The sequence below is a fragment of the Pithys albifrons genome, chromosome 3 (assembly GCF_047495875.1).
Source record: "Pithys albifrons albifrons isolate INPA30051 chromosome 3, PitAlb_v1, whole genome shotgun sequence".
NCBI classification, from domain to species: Eukaryota; Metazoa; Chordata; class Aves; order Passeriformes; family Thamnophilidae; genus Pithys; species Pithys albifrons.
The window spans coordinates 56,242,299-56,265,508 of record NC_092460.1 but is presented as its reverse complement, the minus strand read 5'-3'; the positions used below and the strand labels follow the sequence as shown (position 1 = coordinate 56,265,508).

At 38.2% G+C, this 23,210-nt stretch overlaps 1 protein-coding gene across 3 annotated transcripts in view; it reads right to left on the bottom strand.

The window, feature by feature from the left end:
• Nucleotides 1-23,210, bottom strand: part of EEA1 (early endosome antigen 1) — a 77,961-nt gene that overhangs the window by 38,383 nt on the left and 16,368 nt on the right. For 2 of the 3 annotated variants that reach the window (XM_071552095.1, XM_071552098.1), the window contains 8 exons: nucleotides 13,711-13,838; nucleotides 9,899-9,953; nucleotides 9,696-9,761; nucleotides 8,820-8,859; nucleotides 7,936-8,043; nucleotides 7,730-7,851; nucleotides 6,162-6,317; nucleotides 752-868 (listed from right to left, as the gene is read on the bottom strand). In XM_071552095.1, coding sequence (XP_071408196.1) covers nucleotides 752-868; nucleotides 6,162-6,317; nucleotides 7,730-7,851; nucleotides 7,936-8,043; nucleotides 8,820-8,859; nucleotides 9,696-9,761; nucleotides 9,899-9,953; nucleotides 13,711-13,838 — 792 coding nt within the window. The remainder of the gene's footprint in view (nucleotides 1-751; nucleotides 869-6,161; nucleotides 6,318-7,729; nucleotides 7,852-7,935; nucleotides 8,044-8,819; nucleotides 8,860-9,695; nucleotides 9,762-9,898; nucleotides 9,954-13,710; nucleotides 13,839-23,210) is intronic. The other variant, XM_071552096.1, reaches the window with a different exon arrangement.

Below are 23,210 nucleotides of genomic sequence, written 5' to 3'. Positions count from 1 at the left end.
TGCAAATACTGCTTTGATATTACATTAAATACACTCTGTTCGGTCCCTGTCCTTTCCTGTTTTCCAAGACTGAAGGTTGCTGGTAAATACATGTAGGTAATGTGTAGTTCATATAAAACGCTATATATACATGCAACAAAAAGCAGCATTCATCTTTTTCCTTGTCTCCTTTCGTTCCTTACCTTTTTTCTTTACTCCACAATACATGATTTATAAATGTAAATATAAAATGCAGCAAGCTCAAAGAGCTCTGGTAACAGTCCTCAAGGAATATTTATAAGCTAAAAAGTTTCTGGAGTTTATTTTCATTTTCTACGATCTCTGATAAACGGCCAGAAAAATATGACACAAGTACAACCTAAAAGCTAAGAAACTGGAAAACCAACAAATAGAGTTGAAATTGTCTTTCAACTTATGATTTCTAAACTAATTTAATATTTCAAAGGTTACTATTTTTTTCTTTTCATGTATGAGACAGCAATACAGCTTAATGACATGTAAGCATAAACTGCAGCAATTAGAAACCTGCAATCACAATCCAAAGGATTTCAGTTGTAGCATATGATGATCATTAAAATATAGTGTTTGTTTGCACGTTATGGTATTTCTCATGTTAAGCAAAATGACAAGGAATTCTCAACTTCTGCAACATCAGTAAGTGAAGTTAGTCTTCAGTGCTTCCCAAGGTACCGCGTGATGGGTTTCCATTTTAAAACAAGCTCACAAGCATAGGAAATAACAGCATTCTCACCTGGTTTTTCTGTTCTAGATCTTTGACTGAACTTTGAAGTTTTTGCAGCTCCTGAACATACACAGCTACCTCTTGAGGTCCTTTGGCAAGTTCAGTTCTTAATTGGTTAATGGTAGCCTGAACAGACAAATAGAAAAATCCATATTTAAAACAAAGCTTTGCATGCATAATCGAACAAAAGCAAGATGTCTGGTAGCAAAATAAAAGCATCTTGTATACAAATAAACAGATTAAGAAAAAAGTCATCTCTAAATTAATCTCAGAGCACCACCAGCTCCAGAAGTACCACTGAGCGTAATTTCCCAGCTGAAATTTACTCATGTCCTATTTCAAAGACAAAAATCTGACCCAGTATAATCGCAAATGCCAGGCTGAGCCCAAAACTGATGAAAATCGTAACAGATTATCCATTAATAATTACCACAGTGCTAGCTCAAGGTGAAACTTTTCCAAGTCATTGCAATTAGTAGACCAAAATCTTGGCTGCCCTGGTAAGGGAAATATTCTGGAAAAGGCACTAGAAGCAAGTCTGGCATTTGATGCAAACTTGGTATGTGACTTTTGGACACATCACTGCTGCGGGTCAGCATAATCAGAGGAACAACACTACCCCACTAAACAGGACTGATACAAACCAGAATATATCAATGACTGCACAGTATTTGAATACAGTAAGAGAAGAAAATGAGAAAAGCACTTTAGGGCATGGCTGCCCTAAAGCATGCTGTGTATTACTGCACTCATTTCAAATACTATATAATAGTGATCTTTTTAAGGAAGTTTTTTTCCTATGATTCTCATAACCACAGATTTCAGCACAAATATATAAAGAATTCAAGAAATAACTAAAGCAGAACAGAAGTAGTAGACAATACAAATACTTTTTACAACCTTCCTATAGACAAAGGAACACCAAAGAGAACATATGAACACATTATATGACTACATATAGTTACTGACTTTCTGTAAGGCTGTGCTTTACAAAGCTGTTTCTTAACAGAGATGTTACCTAAAACACATCCTGGGATCTGCCTTTATGAAATAAACATTCCAGGATGTTACCACAGAACAGAGTATAGGTATTACATACTGAGATAATATAATGAAGAAAACATGCAGAAGCTTGTGAAGGATACCACTGCAGTCTTTCCAACTAGAATCCTAATTTATATACATAAAGATTCATTTCTCATTCACCATTCGGTAAGTCCATCCCACATTTCATTCTTAACAGGGGAATACATCCTGGATAAATATTCATTCCTGATATCTTCTGCTGATATGTCTGTATGATTAATGAACCAATAAAATATCAGCCAGGTTTCTGTTTAACAACCTCTTGAAATTGTCTTGATAGGACAAAAATCTGTTATAGGAATAAAATGCTTTTGCAAAAAATTTACCTTAAATTTAAGTATCTCCATTAGATAGCAGAAAAAATAAAATCGATTATAAAAGATGGAAATAAGCAGTCACAAAAGCTGTTATTAGACACACTTTCTCAAATCCTTTTTCAAATATTCAAGTGTTTCTAAAGACCTTGCTTGGGGGAGAGACCAAAAACAACAACAAAAAAACCACCAGTCCTGGCTTTATTAAATTTTCCAATAATTTAGTCTACTAATCTTGTTTATTTCTGTGGCACTCAAGTTAACAATCAAGCCTAGGCCCTGTATTTTATGAAGATTCATCAAATACTGAAACAAATCCCAATAAGCAGGGATTTATAGCAATCCTTAGCTTCTAAGCAGTGCAGCTGTTTTTATAATGACTTTACTATGTAAGAAACACTGTAGTGAAAAACTAAATATGAAAGGAGACATTCAATAAGGGCATTAATCAGAGATCTAGATGCCAGAATTCCAGGTATAGCTCTGAAAAAAAGGCATAAAAATCCAATAGATTTAGGTGATAACTGTAGAGCTATAATATTCTTCACACCCCTCTCCTGCAGTATTTCAGGATGCTCTTATAGGGCCAAGATGATCTCTGTTATTATCTTTACCCATGACAAACAGTTAACTTATTTTAAAGACATTCACTTTGAAACCCAATATTAATAAGTGTATCCCCAGCTAGCCTGGAAAAATAGCCAGGTATGGTGTAAGAACCATACCTGTAAGAACTTTAAACTTTTAGCCCTTCAAGTGGTCTTAAAGAGCAAAGCTAAGATGAAACATGGCCAAACATTTATGTCCAGCACTGCAGCCAATCTCCCAATGAAGGACTTTCAGTTCTTATTTTCTTATGGCTAACACTTACCACAACTGCATTTTCTCACAGAATCACAGAATATGTTGAGCTGGAAAGGACCCACAAGGATTGTCAAGTCCAACTCGTGGCCCTGTACAGGACCATCCTCAAGAGTCATACCATATGCCTGAGAGTATCATCCAAACGCTTCTTGAACTCTGTCAGGCTTGGTGCTGTGACCACTTCCCGGGGAGCCTGTTCAGTGCCCAGCCACCCTCTGGGTAAAGAACCTTATTCTAATATCCAACCTGACACTACTTCAGGACATTCCCTTGGGTTCTGACACTGGTCACCACAGAGAAGAGATCAGTGCCTGACTGCCTGACTAGTGACAGGTCATCAGTCTGATGTTCCCCCATTCACTATTGCCCTCTGTGCTTGACCCGTGAGCCAACTGCTCACCCACCTCAGGATGTGTTTATCCAGCTGTGTGCTGGACATTTTAAGAAAAGTAGAAAAGTTTTCACTACTATAACTTTGAGTCATTTTTATTCTCTTAAGAAGTCTAACTCATCCCTTTACATCAACATTTATTTTGAACACATCTTAGGCTATTGTCACCATATGCTGAAATGAAGTAGAAGCAACACTTCTGAGAAGAATCAGAGTGCCAGTGCTTATCCTGTTATGCCACACAGCAACTTGGTCTTCTCAGGTTCAGCCTACATTCTGATGATACTACACAGGTATTACAACCACTGTGATGTAGTTTATAACCCTTCCATACATCTAAGACTTCTTATATGAAATACCTTAACAACTGGGGGCGTCGCAAAGCCTTCTCCCCAGTCTGCCATTACCCTGTCAGGAGGACTCAAAAAAACATCTTCCCTTGTTTTTTTTCTTGTTAAAGCTGCACTTCAAAACTACATCTTAAAATGGCTATTTATGTCAAAACTTAAACATACTTAATTTAGAGGAACAGGAACAATTAATGCTTCTGTGAAAATGTTTTTAAGATTAAAGGCTTTTGTTATGTTCATGTCACTATCATTTTGTCTTCACATGAAAACGAAGTATCTAAAACCACAAAAAGACTGAAAAGACAGTATTCTGAAATGAAACTTATATTCTCCAGCATAGTGGTGCGATCTCACAGTTAAAACCAAATTACAATTATGCAGCAACTTACATGGCCTCATAACTACATTATATTCATAATGCCAACTGTGATATTCCTTTTTCATATCGGATTAAGCACTTGGAATACATAATTTTAACTTGAAAACAATGGTAGTTTCATGTTTAGTAAAATACTGGACATACTGGACATACTGTATTGTACATAATTGTAATCCCTGGAGCTAAACATATCTTTTGAAGTGTAAGACAGAAAGGAAAACCCTAAAGAGTTTGGAATAATAACCCGCAACATTTCTCTAAAGCTCTGCAGTGCAAATGAAGAAACAGAAAGTTAAAATTTCAGCTCTGAAATCTAGGGCACATGAAACCCCAGGATAAAGTACATCAGAAATCCTCACATCCACAAATCTCAAGAGGACAGAGGATACTAGGAATCCTACAGAAAAACCCTAGGCATTTTCCCTCATATAAGCTGAAGAATTTCGCAAGAACCCCATTTTATGAAGGACCACAACTCTGCAGGGACAAGTCTTGCTGGCATTGCTGTGTTGGTGGAGACAACAGAAGAGCAAGGGGGTGAAATTAAAGTCTCAAACACAGCTGATGCTCTTCTTTGAAAGCTGTAACACTGTCAAGTCATACATTAGTAAAACTGTATAAACCAACCCACAAGAGAGTTCTTCTGCAGCTATGGATTTAGCAACTCCTCAGTAGAATAAATTATAGGTTAGACACAAGCCTTTTTGCTGATCCTGTATTTTTATAAGGATATCTTGCTATTATCTCTGTCAGAGATTTTCTTCACTATTAAAGCAAACATCGAATAGGCTTTAGACAGGAGTCATTTGAGACAGTTTGAGGGGTAAAGTTCACTCTTAAAGATCCAAATCTGACTGATGTGTCCCTTTTTCTCTATCATGTGGAAGTGTTAATTGGTGTAAAAGCAGAGGAACCAAACACAAGCAATGGAGTATTTGCTATGGGAGAGGCAGTTACGTTGTTTCCTTAAATTCAGAGGTATCATCAATTCTATACACAGCAACATAAAAAATGGACCAGTGTTTTCAAATCACACAACAATATTTTAAAACTTCATCTACTAACTCAGACAAAGTAGGGAGAGCCTTCACAAAGTACTTCTGAAGAAATCAGCAACTCAAGTTGATAATGAGGCCCCTTTCTATATGTGATGAATTTAAAAAGTTCAAACTCGGGAAAAGATGTAAATGTAAAAAGCATTAAAAAAACATGAGAACAATAGATTTTATTTTATTTTTTAGACTGCAGTAACAGAGAGACAAACCAAGGTGATGTTGCCTGGAAACACATTACAGGTGACAGCCTGACATCTTGATCTTAAGACATGGTGAGGCCTGGCAGTCACTCACTTTCTGCTCTAGTTGGTAATAGGCAACAACACTTGAAGGCCATTACGCGGTGGACTGGAGTGTGGGGGCACAACAAATTTTTCCCTTACACACAAAGTAGTCCTCTGTTAAGTAACAGGTGTAAAAAGGCCTTCCCTTTGAAAGGAAAACTAGGGAAAAAAACCCAGAAATGAAGACCAGTGTACAATACCCATTGAGATGTTTATATCTTGTCTAAGTTCAAGAACTACATACATCCCATAGGCATATTGAAATTATCACCTATCTTGTGTTTATCTTTTTTTAATGTATTTCAACACTCCAGCATCCATTTGCAGGCACATCAACTCAAACATTAACCAAACTCAACATTTTCAGTAACAACCATTTTTATCTGTGTGTAGCTCAACAAACCTTTGAATCACAGATATTGCTCTATTTCTCACTCCCTACAGAAAGAACAGAGCTCCACTATAAGGATTTTTCCACTGCTATTAGGATCTTGCAATAACATTTAGTGGCAAGAAAAGGCCTTGCAATGAAAAGCATAGGGGCTTTTGGAGATCAAATATCGACAGAATTATGCAATTTACTGTCTATCAGATAAGGAGATTTAATTAAGAGGCTTTGCCATTACAATTAAGTATCCGTTTTCATATAATAATCACAGCAAAACTAGAACACACATCTTTAGGTATGGTTATTACCTCAGCATTAGCTTGCTCTGCCTGCAAGTGCTTACACTCATCTTTCAGTTTTTCAGATTCTCTTTCACGTTCCAGAGTCATTCTATCCATCAGGGTCTGAACTTGGACCAGCTCCTTTTTCAGGACAGCCACATCTTCCACACCAGGCCTTTGCAGCTGAAAAGTTGAATAGCAGGGAGCAACATCATGTTGGCAGACATGCTTCCAGTGTCAATGTCATTTCTAAAAATCTATGAAATCATCACTTTATAGACAAGGTAACATATACAGTATTGCAGCTAAGGTAATTAAAAAAAAAAAGAGATAAAGACACCCACTCCCTCCTAAAAAAACCCCCAAAACCTCAGGGAAGTACTTAATCATTCCCAAAGGAAACAGGATTTAAGGGTTAGTTTTCAGGTTTTGCCTTCTAAACTTTGAACTTGTTGATTTATTTCAACTAAATGTGTCAAGTGGGAAAATGTTCCAAAGATTAAATGTCTGTAATTTTTATGTATGTAGATGGCTAGATACAGGATACTGCCCACCTTCAAGAACTATTTCAGAAAATCACAAGAACAGACAAAACAAAAGAGCAGCTGAAGGAAATGTCTTGAAGATACTCTCAGATATGCCTCATACCAAACCCACAGGTAAAATCTGTTGCTAATCACATCTAAAGCACCATAACATCCCTCAAAATAAAATGCTATGGAGGCAAAGGAGAGGGAAGGCAACCATGAGTATTAAGAATGTAGAGAAAAGGAGAGCTGGCATCTCTGGAAGAGAAAAGGTACAGGAAAAGGTTAAGAATGCAGAAGGAAAAGAGAAGACAAGATAGAACTGAACAGAGAGGAATGAATAGATCCAGCACCTGGGCAGGGCCAGGAGGCCCTTCAGGGCAGTCAGCTACAGGGAAGAAGGGGAATAAACAAGTCCTACTTTCGTTCAGCGTCTAAGCAGTAGCTGAGTGAGAGAAACTACGAACTTCCTTCCACTACTGCTTTACAAGTGGCCCAACCTGCTGAGTTAATGCGATTGCTCCCTGGAGCCATGGCTGAATATAAAAGTCATCAGTAGCCAAAATCCTAGAATACACACACATTGGTATTGTCAGCCAACCACAAGAGGGACAAGATTAACATAGGCATGATGATGACAGTGGCCAGCGTTTCAGCCACCATGTCACAGAACACCTGAGTACTTCTTACAAATGCAGCTGTCCAGGAAAAGTAGGAACATAATACCTCATTGAAAAAGGGTAATCTAAAGAGAGCTGTGGAAGTCAGCAATAACATGCTCCAAGTACAGGTCTGCACAGCACATCTATGTGTGTAACACCCTGCAAAAATGCTAAAGGGTGTACATTTTAATATGTAAGTCAGGAACAACACATAGTTCATCACTAGAAAAACACTGAAAATATAGATCACTGAAACAGATCAGAAACAATGGTGGTCTGAACTTTTTCAGCCCACAAGCAGTTGTCCCAAAGTACAACAGAGCTTGATTGCTTTAAAACTGTGTCTGCAAGCATATACATATATCTTGACTTGAAAATAAGAAAAACATTAACGTGACGTGAATACCAGCTCTGTCTTTAAGTCTTCCACTGTACTTCTCTCTTTCTGCAGTTCTTGTCTCAGGTTCGTCACTTTCTGTTCTGCACCTTCCCGAAGGCTGATTTCTTCATCATACTTTGATTTAAGATCTAGTAAAAAGGAAGTTGAATAAATGATCTCTTCCACAAGTTACACAAGAAGGAGAGAATCAAATCTCATATTAATATACTTACCCACAATTTCAGTGGCCAGTTGTGCTGCTTTTTGCTCAAATAAGTCTTTCATTTGCTTAATGTTAAAATTTTCTACTTGGATCTCTTCTAGTTGCCGTTCTAATGATTCTATTTCCATAAAAAGAACAGTATTATTTTCTGGAAGAGCTAGGACAATACAGTTCCTCAGGCCCATAACTAACTAACCACAACAGGTAAGTATGTAATCCAAAATCCCTTAATTTCCCTTCATTAAAACCCAAAATCCATCTTTACTGAAGTTAAACATCTACAAGTATGATGCCAGACCTGTCACTAGTTGAGTGCTCCGCAGGATTAAGTACATACTGCCTTTCATTGGTCACAAATAGCCCTGTAATATGCTGCTGAATTCCAAGCCCCAAACTGTGATTAAAAGCTTTAAACAGTCAAATACTTGATGTACATATAGGGAAAATTTTATTTGATGAGCGCCTCATGGAGAAAAATGTAAAGCAAAATTTATTGGTCTGCACAATAAAAAATTGTTTTCTCTGGTAGTGATGAGAAAGAAAAACACTAAATAAAACTACCCCTGACAAATGCTCCAGTTTAAATATCTAATTGCTTGAATATATAATGATTAAAAAGGTGTTCAGAATGACTCATGAGTACTTCTTTCAGAGTCAGGAGAAATCCTGTCTTGCTTCTACAAGTTTGAAACCCTGAGCCTGTGGAACATTTCCCCAGACTACTGCTTAAGATAGATAGCTCTTGATAGCTCTTACAATGAAATTTTTTTCCCAGTAGTTGTACCATTACAGCCTTCTAGCTCTAATTTACCAAAAAGTGCTAATTTACCTAAAAGCTACACCAAAAGCAATTCCAAAACAGTGCAGAAATTAATATAATAAAATGTTAGCCACCTGCAGATGTAGCTGTTGTCAATCCATCAGACTTAGAATCCTTAAGAAAACAGAACAAATGCACCATTAGACAGTAAGAATAAAAACTACTACTTCCAAGGTTCATCCAATTTTTAGAAAAGACAGGGAAATAAAGAATTCTGTGCTCAAATACCACACAGCAGTGTAAAAATACCTAATTTAAAACAGTTTTATCTGGAAGACTGTAAAAGGCCAAGATGACTTTTCATTTCATACATTGCTACACTATTAAGGTTTCCACTAGCAAGACTCCAGTAACAATGCCCTCCCCCTCCCTTCCTCGATATAGAACTCTTCCCTAAAAACAGGTTATAGACTTCATTAAGTACATTCTGAGAAAGCATTCTGGCAGAAAGTAATTTCTGGAGTTTGTAACTATCCAGTATCTAAGTAGCTGATAGTAATAAAAGAAGTGAGAGTTTCCTTTGGGGCAAAACAGACCACAGTTTGCCTTGCCTTGTTTATTGAGCTCATCTGGATACCTATGAAATCCCACTGCTGTTTTCCAAAAGTTCTTACAAGAAACACTCCATCATCCTTTCTCATAAACAATGAAACACTATATTCAATTTATTTTATTTAATAAACTGAGTTCTGAATAACCTAACAAAAGGTCTGAACTGAACTTGTAGTGAGTAGTATGGAAGAATCATTACTTATTCTGACTTTGTTTTTTATATTTATATTTATATACACAGTTACATTGTGGAGCAATAACTAGCTCTGTTTTCAAGAACATGCCAGTATTTAAATTACAGAACTAACTAAATCAGGCCACGTGCCTTACAAAAAAGGTATTAATCTTCAATGTCAATGCTGACGATAAACCTGCTTCAAGTATTTTAAAGCAATTACTTGCTGCCGCTGCCCCTGCAATTTCTCTAGTTCTTTCTTCAGCTCTTCTGAATACCATCTCTCCTCCTAGGGGGGGAAATAACAACGAAAACAAAAAAAAAAAGAAGATAGGGAGAGAGAACTATAAATTTGGTTGCTTAAGACAGTGGAACACTTTGCAATTTGAAACAAAGAGCCAAGTGCAAGTAAAATACATTTCCAACCTTCAGCGAAGCTTGCAAGTCTTGGACTTCTTGTCGGAGCAGTGATACTTCATCTCTGAATAAATATACCCACAGAGTAGAAAAAATAAATACACAGTGATTATATTTTGTCAATTACATACAGGTTATAATGAGTGTTAAGTAACTGGACTGATAGTCACATACTACATAAATATACATAAATAGTTATTTTTAGATTTTTTGAAACTTGGCACAAACCAGATTAATACCACTTTGCATATCACTTGAAAAATGCCAAACATATTAATTGGATAAGTAAAGAAATAGATATGAAAAAGGTTTCATGAAAACAGAATGTAAATCTGCATCAGCTTAACCACATGAGTTCAGAGTAACAAAGCTGTGCATTGGAACATTTAACTGTTTTGCATGCCTTTTACAAAAGGGACAGATTTATTCTCCACTTCCCATATCATGTAAAGGAATATTGCTAAGTTACAACATGCTGCCTTATTCCTTGTAAAATATGCAGTTAGATAATTTTTCATCCACAGAGCAATTTGGTATGCCCCACAGACACATTCCCTTAATGGTCTGAATATTTAAAGCCTTAGAATTTTAAATTCTCAAATTTCATACTCAAGCCTCCAGCCATGCAAGAACACAAGATCCAAGGCTACAACTGTTACTAACTGATTGACACAGAACCCTTCAAAATCACAAGTCTCCTTACAGAATTGCACAACTCTACATACACAGAATGTTGCATTACTGGAGATACAGCCACTCCAAATCTCAAATATAAGGGTCATTAAAATAATTAAAAAATACTTTCTTATTGTATGCACAGGGGCAACATTGAGGAGTACACAGAATATGTGTGTGGATGTCAATGCCAACAATTCTCTCAGTTTTACGCCATACAATTTTATTGCTGCTGTGCTGCATTACCCTGCCCTCCACAGATATTCTTTTAAGTTATCTCGTACTTAGGAGGAAAGAAATACCAAAACACCAATGCAAGCTATTCTTCAGCTGAACTGGTAACAAACTGATTTAACCTACACTAGCGCATTAACCACAGGTCAGGATCAAATAGCAAGTGAAACACATGCACTTGAACCAGTGGAGCAAAAACTCCAAGCAGACCTATTTTAATGACAAAACAAACATAGGATATTGGGAGATTTATTTTTTTCCATAGGAGAATTTTGTTATGTACACATTATTCTTCCAGTGTGATACATTCACTGGAGGTTTGCAAATACAACTTTACTGAGGCAGGTGTAGCTGTAATCCAAAACTCATATACTGGTGGTGGATGGAGAAGAGCGAGACGTTTTCTCACCATTAAGTGAAACAGCTAATATACGTATCTAAGATTAAAAACAGTATCTCAGGCAGGTGAAACAGTTAACTGTATTGAAATTGGGCTGAACATATACCAGACCTGCAATACCACAGCACTTAAAGACACTCTGGTCTTTGGAGTAGATTAAAGGGTTTGAGTTGTATAAAACTAATTTGTAGTAGAGGGGAAGGAGGAGAGGAGGAGAATGGGAAGAAAGAGTTTGTAATGTAAGGACCCTTCCACAGTAGTTGCCTTGATATCCCCCACAAAATTTTACTTGACAGTTTTAAGATGAAACCTAAATTCAGTTTAACTGACCAGTGGAAAATTAATGGGGGGTAATTAGTGTAAGGGATCACTTTAAACACTCTAAGTTTGCTTTTCTTCCTGTCATCCAAATCCTCACCAAACTTCCTTTTCTGCTAGAGCTGTTAGAATCCCTTTCTCCTCTCAGCACATCTAAGACTACCATCTGGCAAACCCTTACTACCTTTTCCTTAAGTTCCACTCTGTTCCCCACTTGTAGTGCCAGTACCTCCATCCTAGGACTGAGTACTGATGGCCTTGCTGAATTGCACTGGAGGGAGTTACATGATCTGCTCTCAGCACTTAATCATAGTGGTTTATTGGTCAGTGGGAGGAGGGGGACACTATATAATTAATAGAACCTAACTTTCCCTATTGACTAAATAAGGAATTTCACCTCCCAATCTTGGTCCTGTGAACTACATGTAAGCTTCAACCCTTGAGAGCTAATGGAGTGGCTGCCTGCTGCAGGGTGCAATATTTCTTTAATATGGAATTCCAAGTCTTGGAAAAACATTTTTATGTTGAATGAAAGTTTTCTCAAGCAAGCATGCAACTGAGAAGCATTAAAAAAATGCCACACTAATAGGAAAATACAGCTCATGTGTTATACAATGGCTCTCACCAGATTCCCTTCACTCCATTAAAACTCCCTGACCTTGTCCACTTTTTCAATTATGTGAGAGAAAACAAAACCACTTGTCCTCAAACCATCAAGAGCCAGGAAAAAAAAATTCACCAGCCAACATCTGGTTGACATTGGAAACTTGCAGGCATAAAAATGAGTATTTCATAAACTATATAAACAATATAGTTATGACTAATAATTCCCCCATGTGAATGCTACTATCCTACACCTCAGGTCAAAATTGTTTTCTTCCAAAAAGAGTTAAACTGGACAAAGATGAAATATTCATTCTTGAATAAATGTGCACATCCAACATCCAGTATGACTCCACTAGTACACTACCACTTTATCATATACGAAGTCCTAATTTTGATTTCTTTTGTTGCAGCAGCTGACAGAGAAGGCAGCAACCCACAAGGAAGGAGCCATCCATGCATGAAGACAAGATCTCTGCTAATGCTGGCTCCTCCTGGCTTGCTAGCTCAGCATAGTAGTGGGGAGATACAGATCTGCATTTGGGTAACAACTGATATATGTTACTTTCCACACTCTTTTTATCAGCAAAGGACCACCCTCTCTTGAGTTAGTTACATAAATATAGGTATTTCTTTCAATGTAATTATTTATCATTTTATGTCACATTTCTGCTAGTGGCAAAACATTTAAACTGTTTACTTCCCAGCATCAACGGGAGCCACAGGGTCGTGGGGTGTGCTGCTCACTCTGACTCTCCTGTGTACAAACTGAGAGGCTGGGGGAGTGTGACAAAACAGCACCATGGACTGTTATTTACAACAGTGGAAAACAAGCACCAAACAGAAAAAGAACTAACAGGAAGCAAATGCAAACCTATGTAAATTTTATCCCCAACCAACACAGGCTGACTACTCAGTAAAACATTTCTAGAGAACATTTAATTTTATCAGTTCCTGCCACATATCACTGCTCTCAATAATAAAACAACCTGCTATACTTCCCAGGGATGTCTTTAACCATACAGTTCTGACCAAACAATTAAATAAAATATATTAGAGAACATATCTGAAGATCAGCATGGAGTTTCTGAAACACAGAAGGAGAATTAGTGGCACAGAAACTTCTTAGATTTGCAATAACTAGGTAATAAGGGAACTTATTTAAGCAAATACTGATGTTTTAATTACCCAGTAAGTATCCTAACAACCCAGGGACAAAATCAGGTTTCTTCTGTATCTTTAGGGTTGTCCTTCCCCACCCTCAAATGATCATATTTCAGCTCTGTGTCAGAAATTAGAAGGAAGCTGCATTTTTTCTGCCACATTTGTAAAAATCATTCTGATCTGTAATAATGCATTATCAACTGCATCAGAAACAGGTGACTTAATTTACAATAAACATGTGTACCTGATTTTCATTTATTATCAGATCAGTAAGTTTCAGGATGCTTTTTAATTCTAGTTGGATGTAGGACATGAAAATTTAAATACTTGACTACATAAGTAAGTGTTCAAATTAACAGTCTTCAGTGTAATTAGAAGCAGCTCAACACTGATACAAAAGCACACACGCAAATGACCACTGTTTCACCTTTCTGGTGACAGATGACCTTCCCCTCCATGAGTTGAATCAATGCCCGAATTATGAACTGCTTCATAGTGCTTGAACAGCTCCTCAGCTGATCCATGAGACTTCATACAGAGAGGACAAATAAAGCCCTATTACAAAAATGAAAAGAAAAACAACCAAACAAAAAAATACGTGAGACACCATTCTTTTCCAACTTACTTTTACACAATTGTAAATTTTGTTTGCACATCTAAAAAGTAGTATATGCAATTGTTAAGATTCATACTAAATCTTTCATGTTTTGATAACAGTTTTGGCCACTAAGAAGTTAGAAAATGTCTACAAAAGTCATATTCCACTATTCAGCGAGAGGTTTTTTTTCCTAACAGCATTACATACTAGCACTAAAACCTTTATTTAGAAAAATAAGAAGTCATTTCAGAAGGACTGCTCTGCAATTTCTTCTCCCCCAACTAAACAATTTTCCATACAACTTTTTACAAAATCACATTCTTCTTCCAAAGAGAAGGTAGCATTTGGAGTCTGGCCTCTAAAAAGGAGACATAAAAACCTAGTGTAAATCAGTTATTCATACACCTCTTACCACCATATTGAAGCCACTGATTTAATAGGGGCCAGAAGACTGACAACCACTTTTTACCTTGTATATTAGTAAATGCAATTCAAATACCACCTCTAGAAAATCAAATTTTCTACAGCCTTAAGAATGAGAAATCATCCATTTTCCTTCCAACATATATACTGCAAGCTTACCAGAGTGGAAATTTAGCAGACTGATGCTCTTGTTCTACCCAGTAGCCCACAGACAAATGAAAACAGTATGTGTTATGTACCTCTTTATGTATTTCTAAACATTTGAGGAGTGTCCAAGCTCCCACTTATTAGAAGTACCATCCACCTCATTTTTTTACAACTTAATACATCTGGTGTTGACTGCTGGACTTTACCTATGTTCCTCACTCTCTTGGTTATCATGCCAACACTGAGTTCAATTCCCATTTGCACTTCAGCCCATGCACAACACGGTAGCAAAACTGAGAGGCTTCAGAGTGAGAGGAAAAAATTCAGTCTCGTATTAAAGGCTCCCTGTAATTCCAAACTGTCCAAAGAAAACCTCATGTGTGTTCCCTGTTTCTTTGATTTTAAGCCCCCCTGTTTCTTTAATTAATTTCAAATATGTGTTTGTATATTTATACATTTTCCTTAAGTCATTTATGCCATTATGAATTGTAGTGCACTCCAACACTAAACAAAGGCTCTACAGTATCCAAGACAAGACTACCCCTGTGGGAATATCACACTTCTCTTAACCTAGGCTCCCATACAAATTGATGAAGGATATATGAAGTGTTTTGATGCTCCTTTTCTACTCTTAACTTTGTATTTCAATGTAAATAGACAAGTCACAAAACTTTAAATATTAGCACAAAGTGAACATACAGACTGCATATGTTAATAACCCAAACAACGCTCATTTTTTTTAACTTGACATTCACAGTGTTTTGCTTCACTAGTTACTAAGATCTCAACAACCAAACACTTACATGGATTTCATCCCAGAAAACTATCATGTTCAGCTACTCAGATGTGGATGGAGCTCTGAACAGGGCCTTCATAACTGCTATTATTTATGTAGTGTTTCCAAAATTAATTACTAAATACAGTTTCTTGTCAATCATACTGAAGACTGACTCTGGCACAGCTAGACCAAACAAAACAGAATGCTTCTTTCTAAGCAGACAACAGGCATTTACCCTTAACAACTATTTATTTATTTGTAGAGTTGATCAGTCCAGTTTCACTCCACATTAAACCAAGATAACTCATATAGAGATATATGTGCCAAAATGGCTACAGAAAATAGGCCCCCAGCAATGTTTATGTAATACAATTACCATAAATGCCAGTGACAGTCACTCTGAGTGAAAGAACCAGAGGGAGTTTCCTGGCATACAGCAATGACAACGAACCATAGGAGGGATCACAAAATAAGGGATTGAGGTTTTTTTCCTAGGTGAGAGTCAGAAAGCAATCAGTCTCATAAAATGACAGTGCAGCAGCACCCTTTGGGGATGGAACACTACCAAGCAGTCCTCAGTGTTGTGTTTAGTTTCCCAGTGATGTGAAGGTCTGCTGTTCACAGAGAAAAAGCATATTTTCCTCATAGCACCAGCAAGCATATTTAGAAAGAACAAGTATAAAAAATTGCTCTGGCCTCTCCTTCTTTTTGCCCTTTATTTCTTTTCATTTTAACAGCAAAATCTTGTTTCTTTACTTGGGGCCTTTTTTTTTTTGTGGTTTTGTTGTGGTTGGGATTTATTCTGTGGAAAAAGGAGCCCTAGAGAAGAGGAACGAATAGATTACATGTACAATCAGCCCAAGGGGACAGCAATCATTTGTCTCGATTCTTAGGCAAAGCCAGCCAAGATTTCCCAGCCAAGCAGGCAAATCTGAAGGCAAGGTCCACAAGGATGAGGAGCCAGTGGCAGAGCAGAGCTCTGGGAACACGCCACAGCTGTGAGCCTGCAGGGTGGATGAGAGCTCTGGGCAGGCAGGCGTGCTCTCATCGGCAGAGCAGGGAAGCGCTGACAAAGCCCGCTGCTCTTGATGGCAGAAGCTGCCTCCTCTCACACAAGCAGGGATAGAGAGTGCATCACCCACCAGCCCCTGCCTCTCCACCAGCACTGCTGTGACGGTGGCTGGCCTCAGCTGTTGGGAGTCAGCACTGGGTTATAGCTCTCACAAGCACCCTTAATCTAATGCAGCTTTTTCTAAAGGCCTAACATACAAACTTTAACAGAGTAGGGTGTCACCCTTCAGCAACAGGACATGCTTCCCATGGAAGATCTCATCCTTCCTGTGCAGAGATGGAGTGGACAGGAACACCAGTTCCTACAGATGCAGGAACCACTGCTCACACATCAGAGCCTTAAACTGCAACCCAGGACTCAGCTGCATCTCGTAGGCTGATAATAATCAATGTCATCTCTGATGACAGCAGTACTAATCAAGTGCTCTTTGGAGTAAGAAAATCAGTATCATCAGGATCTTCCTGGGCACCAGGCAGTATCAGGCAGTAGTGTAATGATTCCTTGGTCCTGCAACTATCAGCATCATGTAACAATCTTCTTTGGAAAATGGGGTTGGTGGGTCACTCATTTCATCTCTTAAGAAAAACAAAACTTAAATACAGACATAAAAATATCTCTCGGTATCACCTTTAGATAAACTTTGCAAATATGTGCAAAAGCATATTTTTACTATTTTTAAAGACTGTCTAAGAAGGAAGAGGGGAAGAAACCTGATTGTTCAAGATGCTTAAACTTTGTGAACATTTCTGTCAGTTTACAGTAATTTATATCAAGTGCAATGTATTCCTACATTGTGACCCCTCCTGTTCTGGATGAAGAGGATATTGTGCAGCTACAACCATGAGATGTAATACTGGTCATCACAGCTTGCAGGAGAGGGGGTGAGGCATCCTATCTAGTAAGTCTGCCCAAGGATCCCTTAACAGACTCTTTTACAGAGGAAGCAAGTATCTCAGCAATGTACCTTGTATTTTGGTAGGTTTCCTTTTAACATGCTCTTAGGAACTACTTTGCATAAAAGACAGCCACGGAGAAGTAAAAAGCATTTCATACTCTTCATTTAGTAAGGGCAAAGACATCACTTACAACCCCTTCAGAGCTGCACAATAACTCATAACTCCCTAACTGATGTTTCTAGTTGGGTTTTATCTTTCACTTTACACATGGAGAAAAGAGTCTAAAAGAAATTAAACAATGATTACTTGGGTTTTATTTTTAAAGAGACAATCTTTTCACCAGGAAATGACAACTTACTGAACTCAGAGATTTTTGCAGACGCCTGTCAGTTAACAGAAAACAAAAATAAAACCACATGCACTAGTTTTTATCAGAAAAGAGTTCTTGAGATCACCACAGAATTTCTGAGGCACTATAGAGCAAGAACAGTAAAGGCATTCAACCCAAACCCCATATATGTGCTCAAATAAGCAAGCACAAGTCAGCACATAACTTAAAGCTCAAAATAGCCCCTAGCCTAGTAGTCAAGGCATTCCAATGAGAATGAGTGAGACACTAAACTGCAAATCCCAATTTTGTGATCCCCAGGGAAATATTTCTCGTTCAGGTGGATGCCTATGAACCATACCCAGCATCAAGCACCCCCACAGCACCATGCTGTTTGTAGTGGGACAGGCCTTCCTCAGTGCAACGACCCCAAAACACACTCAGAGCAGAACAGAAATTCCTATGCACAAGTTTTGTAGGAAAGTAACTTGTTTCAGCTTGAGTTATAATGCAAAATTTCACCATATATCTCAGACACTGTGGAAGCACCAGAAGCTTTTTTTACCTGCCTTTCTCAAAACAGACTCACAATCAACCTCAAAGAAGAAAAAAGCTACCTTTTCCCTCTAATAGTTAAGATTTACTTTCAAGCCTGATAAAATTAAGCTTCTCAGTGCTCCATTTCCTTAAAGGCATATGAGGTAAATTATTTCTTTCAGGAAACATTAATATTCATATGAATCATTAAGACAGCATTCTTTGGGAAGTGTGCCAGGATGCTAAAAGTAACACCAGAGAGGAAACAGAATCTAGTGGGGCTAGGGTTTTTTGGGTGGTTTGGTTGGTTGGTTTTTTTATTGTACCAACATAATTTACAGGGCTATTAACTATTGGAAGAACTTTGACCTACCACATTGAATCACACTGCCCAGCAAAAGCAGGGGCATGGACCCACAGGCAGCCAAGTACACAAGCAGATCAACTGCAGGGTATGCTACTTTAAAATAGACTATTTTAAAACCAGTTCATAAATCATTTATGTAACAGAAAAGTTAATGCATAGGACTGAATGGATTCTGGGTTTCTGTCTTCTCCTTATACTACTCTGTAGGACTAGGGGTGGTGGGGTTGGCTGTGTATAAAAGTATTCTTTAAAATTTCACCCTTTTCAGAACATCGTCTTACTTTTAATTTTTTTTTCATTAGGATGAAAGCTCCCAACTGAGGTTTAAAAAAATAACCATTTACATGTAGATGTCTGCTTCCCAATCACTACTAATGCAGAGCTGTTCAACACAGCTAATGGAGTAAGGAACTAGTCATCTGACTTAACAAATGTGTACACCCTTGACTGGGTCAGTATAGCAGCTCCCAGGGCTTCATCATCAGTAACTGGAGCCTGAGACACCTACATATAGATGCACGCCAAGTGCTATTCTTTTACTCGGAGCTTTAATAAAACGGTCTTTGTAAAGCTAATATGAAATCTTGCCTTAAATAATTAATGAGTGAAAGCACAGATTACTTTTCTCAAAGTTCCTTTTTCATAAATTAAAACTGGAGTATTGTGGCAGAAAAACAACACCCCTTGAAGGACAGTCCCATGGGCAAAAGAGTTTTTACAGGATGGAATTCAGATGTGCTCATGTCATTGGAATCCAATAAATAAAGTACCCTGTTTAAGTTTTAAAGTCACAGCCATAACCACTCAGCTCTTAGTATTTTCTTGCAATGTCTGCTGACAGTGTAGTCAATCCCATTTTAATACTGCACAGAGTTGAACAAGTGGTCCCATTTAGGCTGCTATGATTGCTGCTGATCTACAGCTCTGTAGAGAGCCATACAGCACAAATAGCATGCACAGAGCTTGATTTATTAATACAAGCAGCTTCTGCAACATCTCGAATTTTTATGGTAGCAATTATGTCATAAGTCAAGCTTAAAGAACCAGGGATCTTCACCGTTTTCCACTGAGAAGTCAATTTTATCCCACAAATGCTCTTCTTGGAAAATATTTAAGTACTGTGGTTAACAAAAAAAACAAACACCCAACCCACTTCCAAACGCCACACCACAGAATTTCAGTGTAATTGATACTTTTAGTATATGGAAAACATTCATGACTATTCAACCATATACATCCTATAGGACAGCTTAGCCTAAATGAGGATGCACTTTAGCATGCGTGGCACTCACATGACCAGTCTGTAGGTTTAAATACATTTGAGTAATTAAGTTTCACCATTGACCTTCCAGAAATACCAGGCCAGCGCTCAAGGCTGCAACCTGTCTCCAGTGAGCTGCATGAACAAAAGCCAACAAACCCAGAGCTATAATACCTTCCAGCTATGACCTATGTTTGCCCATCTCTCTGATTCCACTTACATTAGCAACTCACATGCACAGTATTGATCCAATAAGCTGCATGCTCTGAATAAAGTCCAGCAGTTTTAAAAATCTGAAATTAAGCTCACCATTCATATTCTTCCTCCCCAGTCTTCCCCAATACAAGATACTATTAAAATGCTGGTGAAGATGTGCAAGTCTAAGCTAAAATTCAGATATTCTTCAGTTACACAGTGATTTATTTAAAGGCTGAAAGATTTTACATGACAGAAGGTTAGAAACTCTATACACTTAGGGCCAGAGGGCAGAAACATACTGAGATTTCAGATCTAAAAGATGTATCAAGCAGTTCCTAGATTTTACTTCCTAAATATGTATCAAAGCAATTGACTGAATCTTCAGGAAGTTCTTAGAGGCAGATTAAACTGTCTGCCTAGACAGCAAGGGCAAGACCACTTTTCAGAACTTCTTTCAGAAGGCTTACATATCGATTTTAAAAAAATTAAGGGATATTTTAAGTCAAAGAATATTTTTTCTTTACATGTTGCTAAAAGGACAATTGACATTTTTTCATGTCTTTCACCAGAAAAAGCCCTTTTCTCTGTTAACATAAACAGTAAGATGACAGCAGCTTCCTCAGATAATATCTCTATTTAATCATTAGATAAGTAGGTAAAAATGTCTTGCAGCCCATTTCAATTTTACAAGTAAGTATTTACATTTCTGGACAAAGAGAACACAGGTGTATTGGTACAGTTTATTTTATACCAGATTGCAGAATCGATGTATTCCTGGAAAAGAAGCTGGATTCCTCCTGAGAAGAACAGAACCATCATAATTTCTAGTTCAGCTCTCTTCTGGTTTTATTGCTATTCATATTCAGCTCTGTCACAACCTACAAGGCTACATTTTTTCACGAATGAGAAACTGTAATCCAGTGCATTCTCCATTTCTTAAAGAAAAGTCACATCACATGGCCAAGTCATATCAAATCAGTATCTCTAATTCTTCATTCTCTTAATATTCTTCAGATGTTGCAGGAAGTTAATGTACTGATGTTGGTCAATCAATGATTTTTGTTCCTGTGGAAAGCAGTCAAGTAGTGTTGAGGTGAAAACAGCCTGCACAATCTAATTTGAGAAGCAACTGAAAAAAGATAAAATATCAGCATTAAAGCATTGACATGATGTTCAGTGCAAAGACAGTTTGCAACATTCCAAGGGCATCCACAGAAACAGAAGATTCAATCAACTGCATCTACAATACAAAAAAAGTAGGGGAAAAGGCTATAAAGAATGAGGTCTTTTTAAAGACAGACATAAAAAATGCCACATTTTTGCACAACTAGTATGCTAATTTAAACTCAGCAATTCTGCTGTGAAAAGCCTATTCAGAAAACATCAGGGTCATATCTTGCTTGTATTAGGCAAGAAATACATACTTATTACACAGCTGGAAAGTTATGAAGACTATCCAAAAGAACTATTTAAAATTCCCTTAGATTTAGCCTGGTGGTAGATAAGAAAACAGATATGAACAGCTGGTATATTCTAAACACTGCAGTTACCATACAGTGGTTATTTTGAAAGCCTCATATAAAAGCAGGACAGGAAGGCTCAAACTATGCCTGTGTAACTGACTCACTGTGTAGATGCCCTGAACATCCAACTGAGACTTTCAGAAAATGCTGGACAGATTTGGAAATGTATCATTCCTTTAGGAAAAAGAAAACAAAACAGAAGCCACTACACAACTTTTGTTAGTGGCACCACTGTATACTTCAAAGTTGGGGAACAATGTTTGGGAACTTGGTGATGCGTGTGACTTTTATACAGCATTTGTTTGTTTGAGTTGACTATACACGGACAGACACTTGCCAACATTTTTGATGGCTGTTCCTGCAGCTGAATAAGCCTTTTGTCTTTCAAAGTAAGGCTTCATTAATGCTTGATGGGCACGGAAAAGTACTAAACTGACATTTTCACCAGTTATGTTTCAATCCTTAGTTTGAAAAATGAGGGCTGCACAGAGAGCACATGACCATAAATCAGGATGTAGGTAAGTAGCAAGAAACCTTTCCTACAACAGGACACTGCAGGTGTGAATGTCTGTGACTGAAAAACAAGACCAGCTCTCACTGCATGGAGGACAGAGAGGAAGGAAGGGCAAGAAGAGGGGCAAACGACCAGACTTAATAAAATTTTCATCAGCAGGGAGGGTGTATCAGTGGAAGACAGGTCAGGTAAGAAACTATAACAAAAAATTTAAAGTAAAGTAGTAATGCTTTTGTTAACCAAGTAACAATTTTTCAGGTCTCACAGTGTGACCAAACACTGGCTTGCAACATGTCCTACCTCCTTGCTTAAGGAGAATGCACTGGCAGAAAAACTGAATTCACAAGCCTCTTCAGCACTGTTTCCAACAAAATGTATTTGAACTTTTCCCAGTAGTACCCACAAGCAATAAAGCTAAACAGCAGTTTCAATAAGCCAAACCCAGCAATGCTTCAAGTCTGCTACATAAGATGACATTGACAGTGTTATAGCATTGTTATAATGCTGTCCCACTTCTCCAGGGACATCCCCTTGTCGCAGGGGAGAAGCTTGCGTGGCCTCATGAGGTTGAGAGCTATGCTGGAGGTGGTTTGTGCCGCCGGTAGGGTCTCCCATGCCAGACAGGTCTCAGCTGAAGGGTCAGACAAAGTGTGTCCATGGGCAGGATGGGCTCACTAGCCGTCTGGCAACCATCCTAGGAGAAGGACAACTCTAACCCCAAACTCGGGCAGATGGAGCTCGTTTAGCCCTGTAAGGCCATCCATCTAAGAGAAGGATACTCTAAACAAACCTACATCCTGAGGTATTCGCTGTCACCGTCCAAGCTCGCTAGGCCGTGGCAGATGAACCTTAGGAGTAAAGGGTGGGGCCACTTCTGTGCACGCTGTGCCTCACCTAAAAAATCCATTGCGCAGGCTTGAAGGGTTCACCCACATTGCAAAGCCCTGTAGCGACAGGTGAGGGTCGAAAACAGCAGGTGATAGGAAGTAGCTGGAAGTCGCAGACCCAACCCTGCATGCAGGCGGTTCAGGATATGGGTCATTAGAGGCTTGACCCCGGAGATGACAGTCTCTTGCGGCAGCATCCTGAATGACCAAGCAGCCTTTTCTAAGGACAGCACTGCTTGCTCCACACGGAGAGGGGCCTAGCAAAGGTGGCCTAAACATAGCTCATCTTCACACCCGGTTGGATAACTGCGGCCAACTGGCATCTTCCATGCGGTCAAACAAAAACAAAGAGATTTCAAAGGCATACATCTGCCTGCAAAGGTGTGCTCAAACTAACA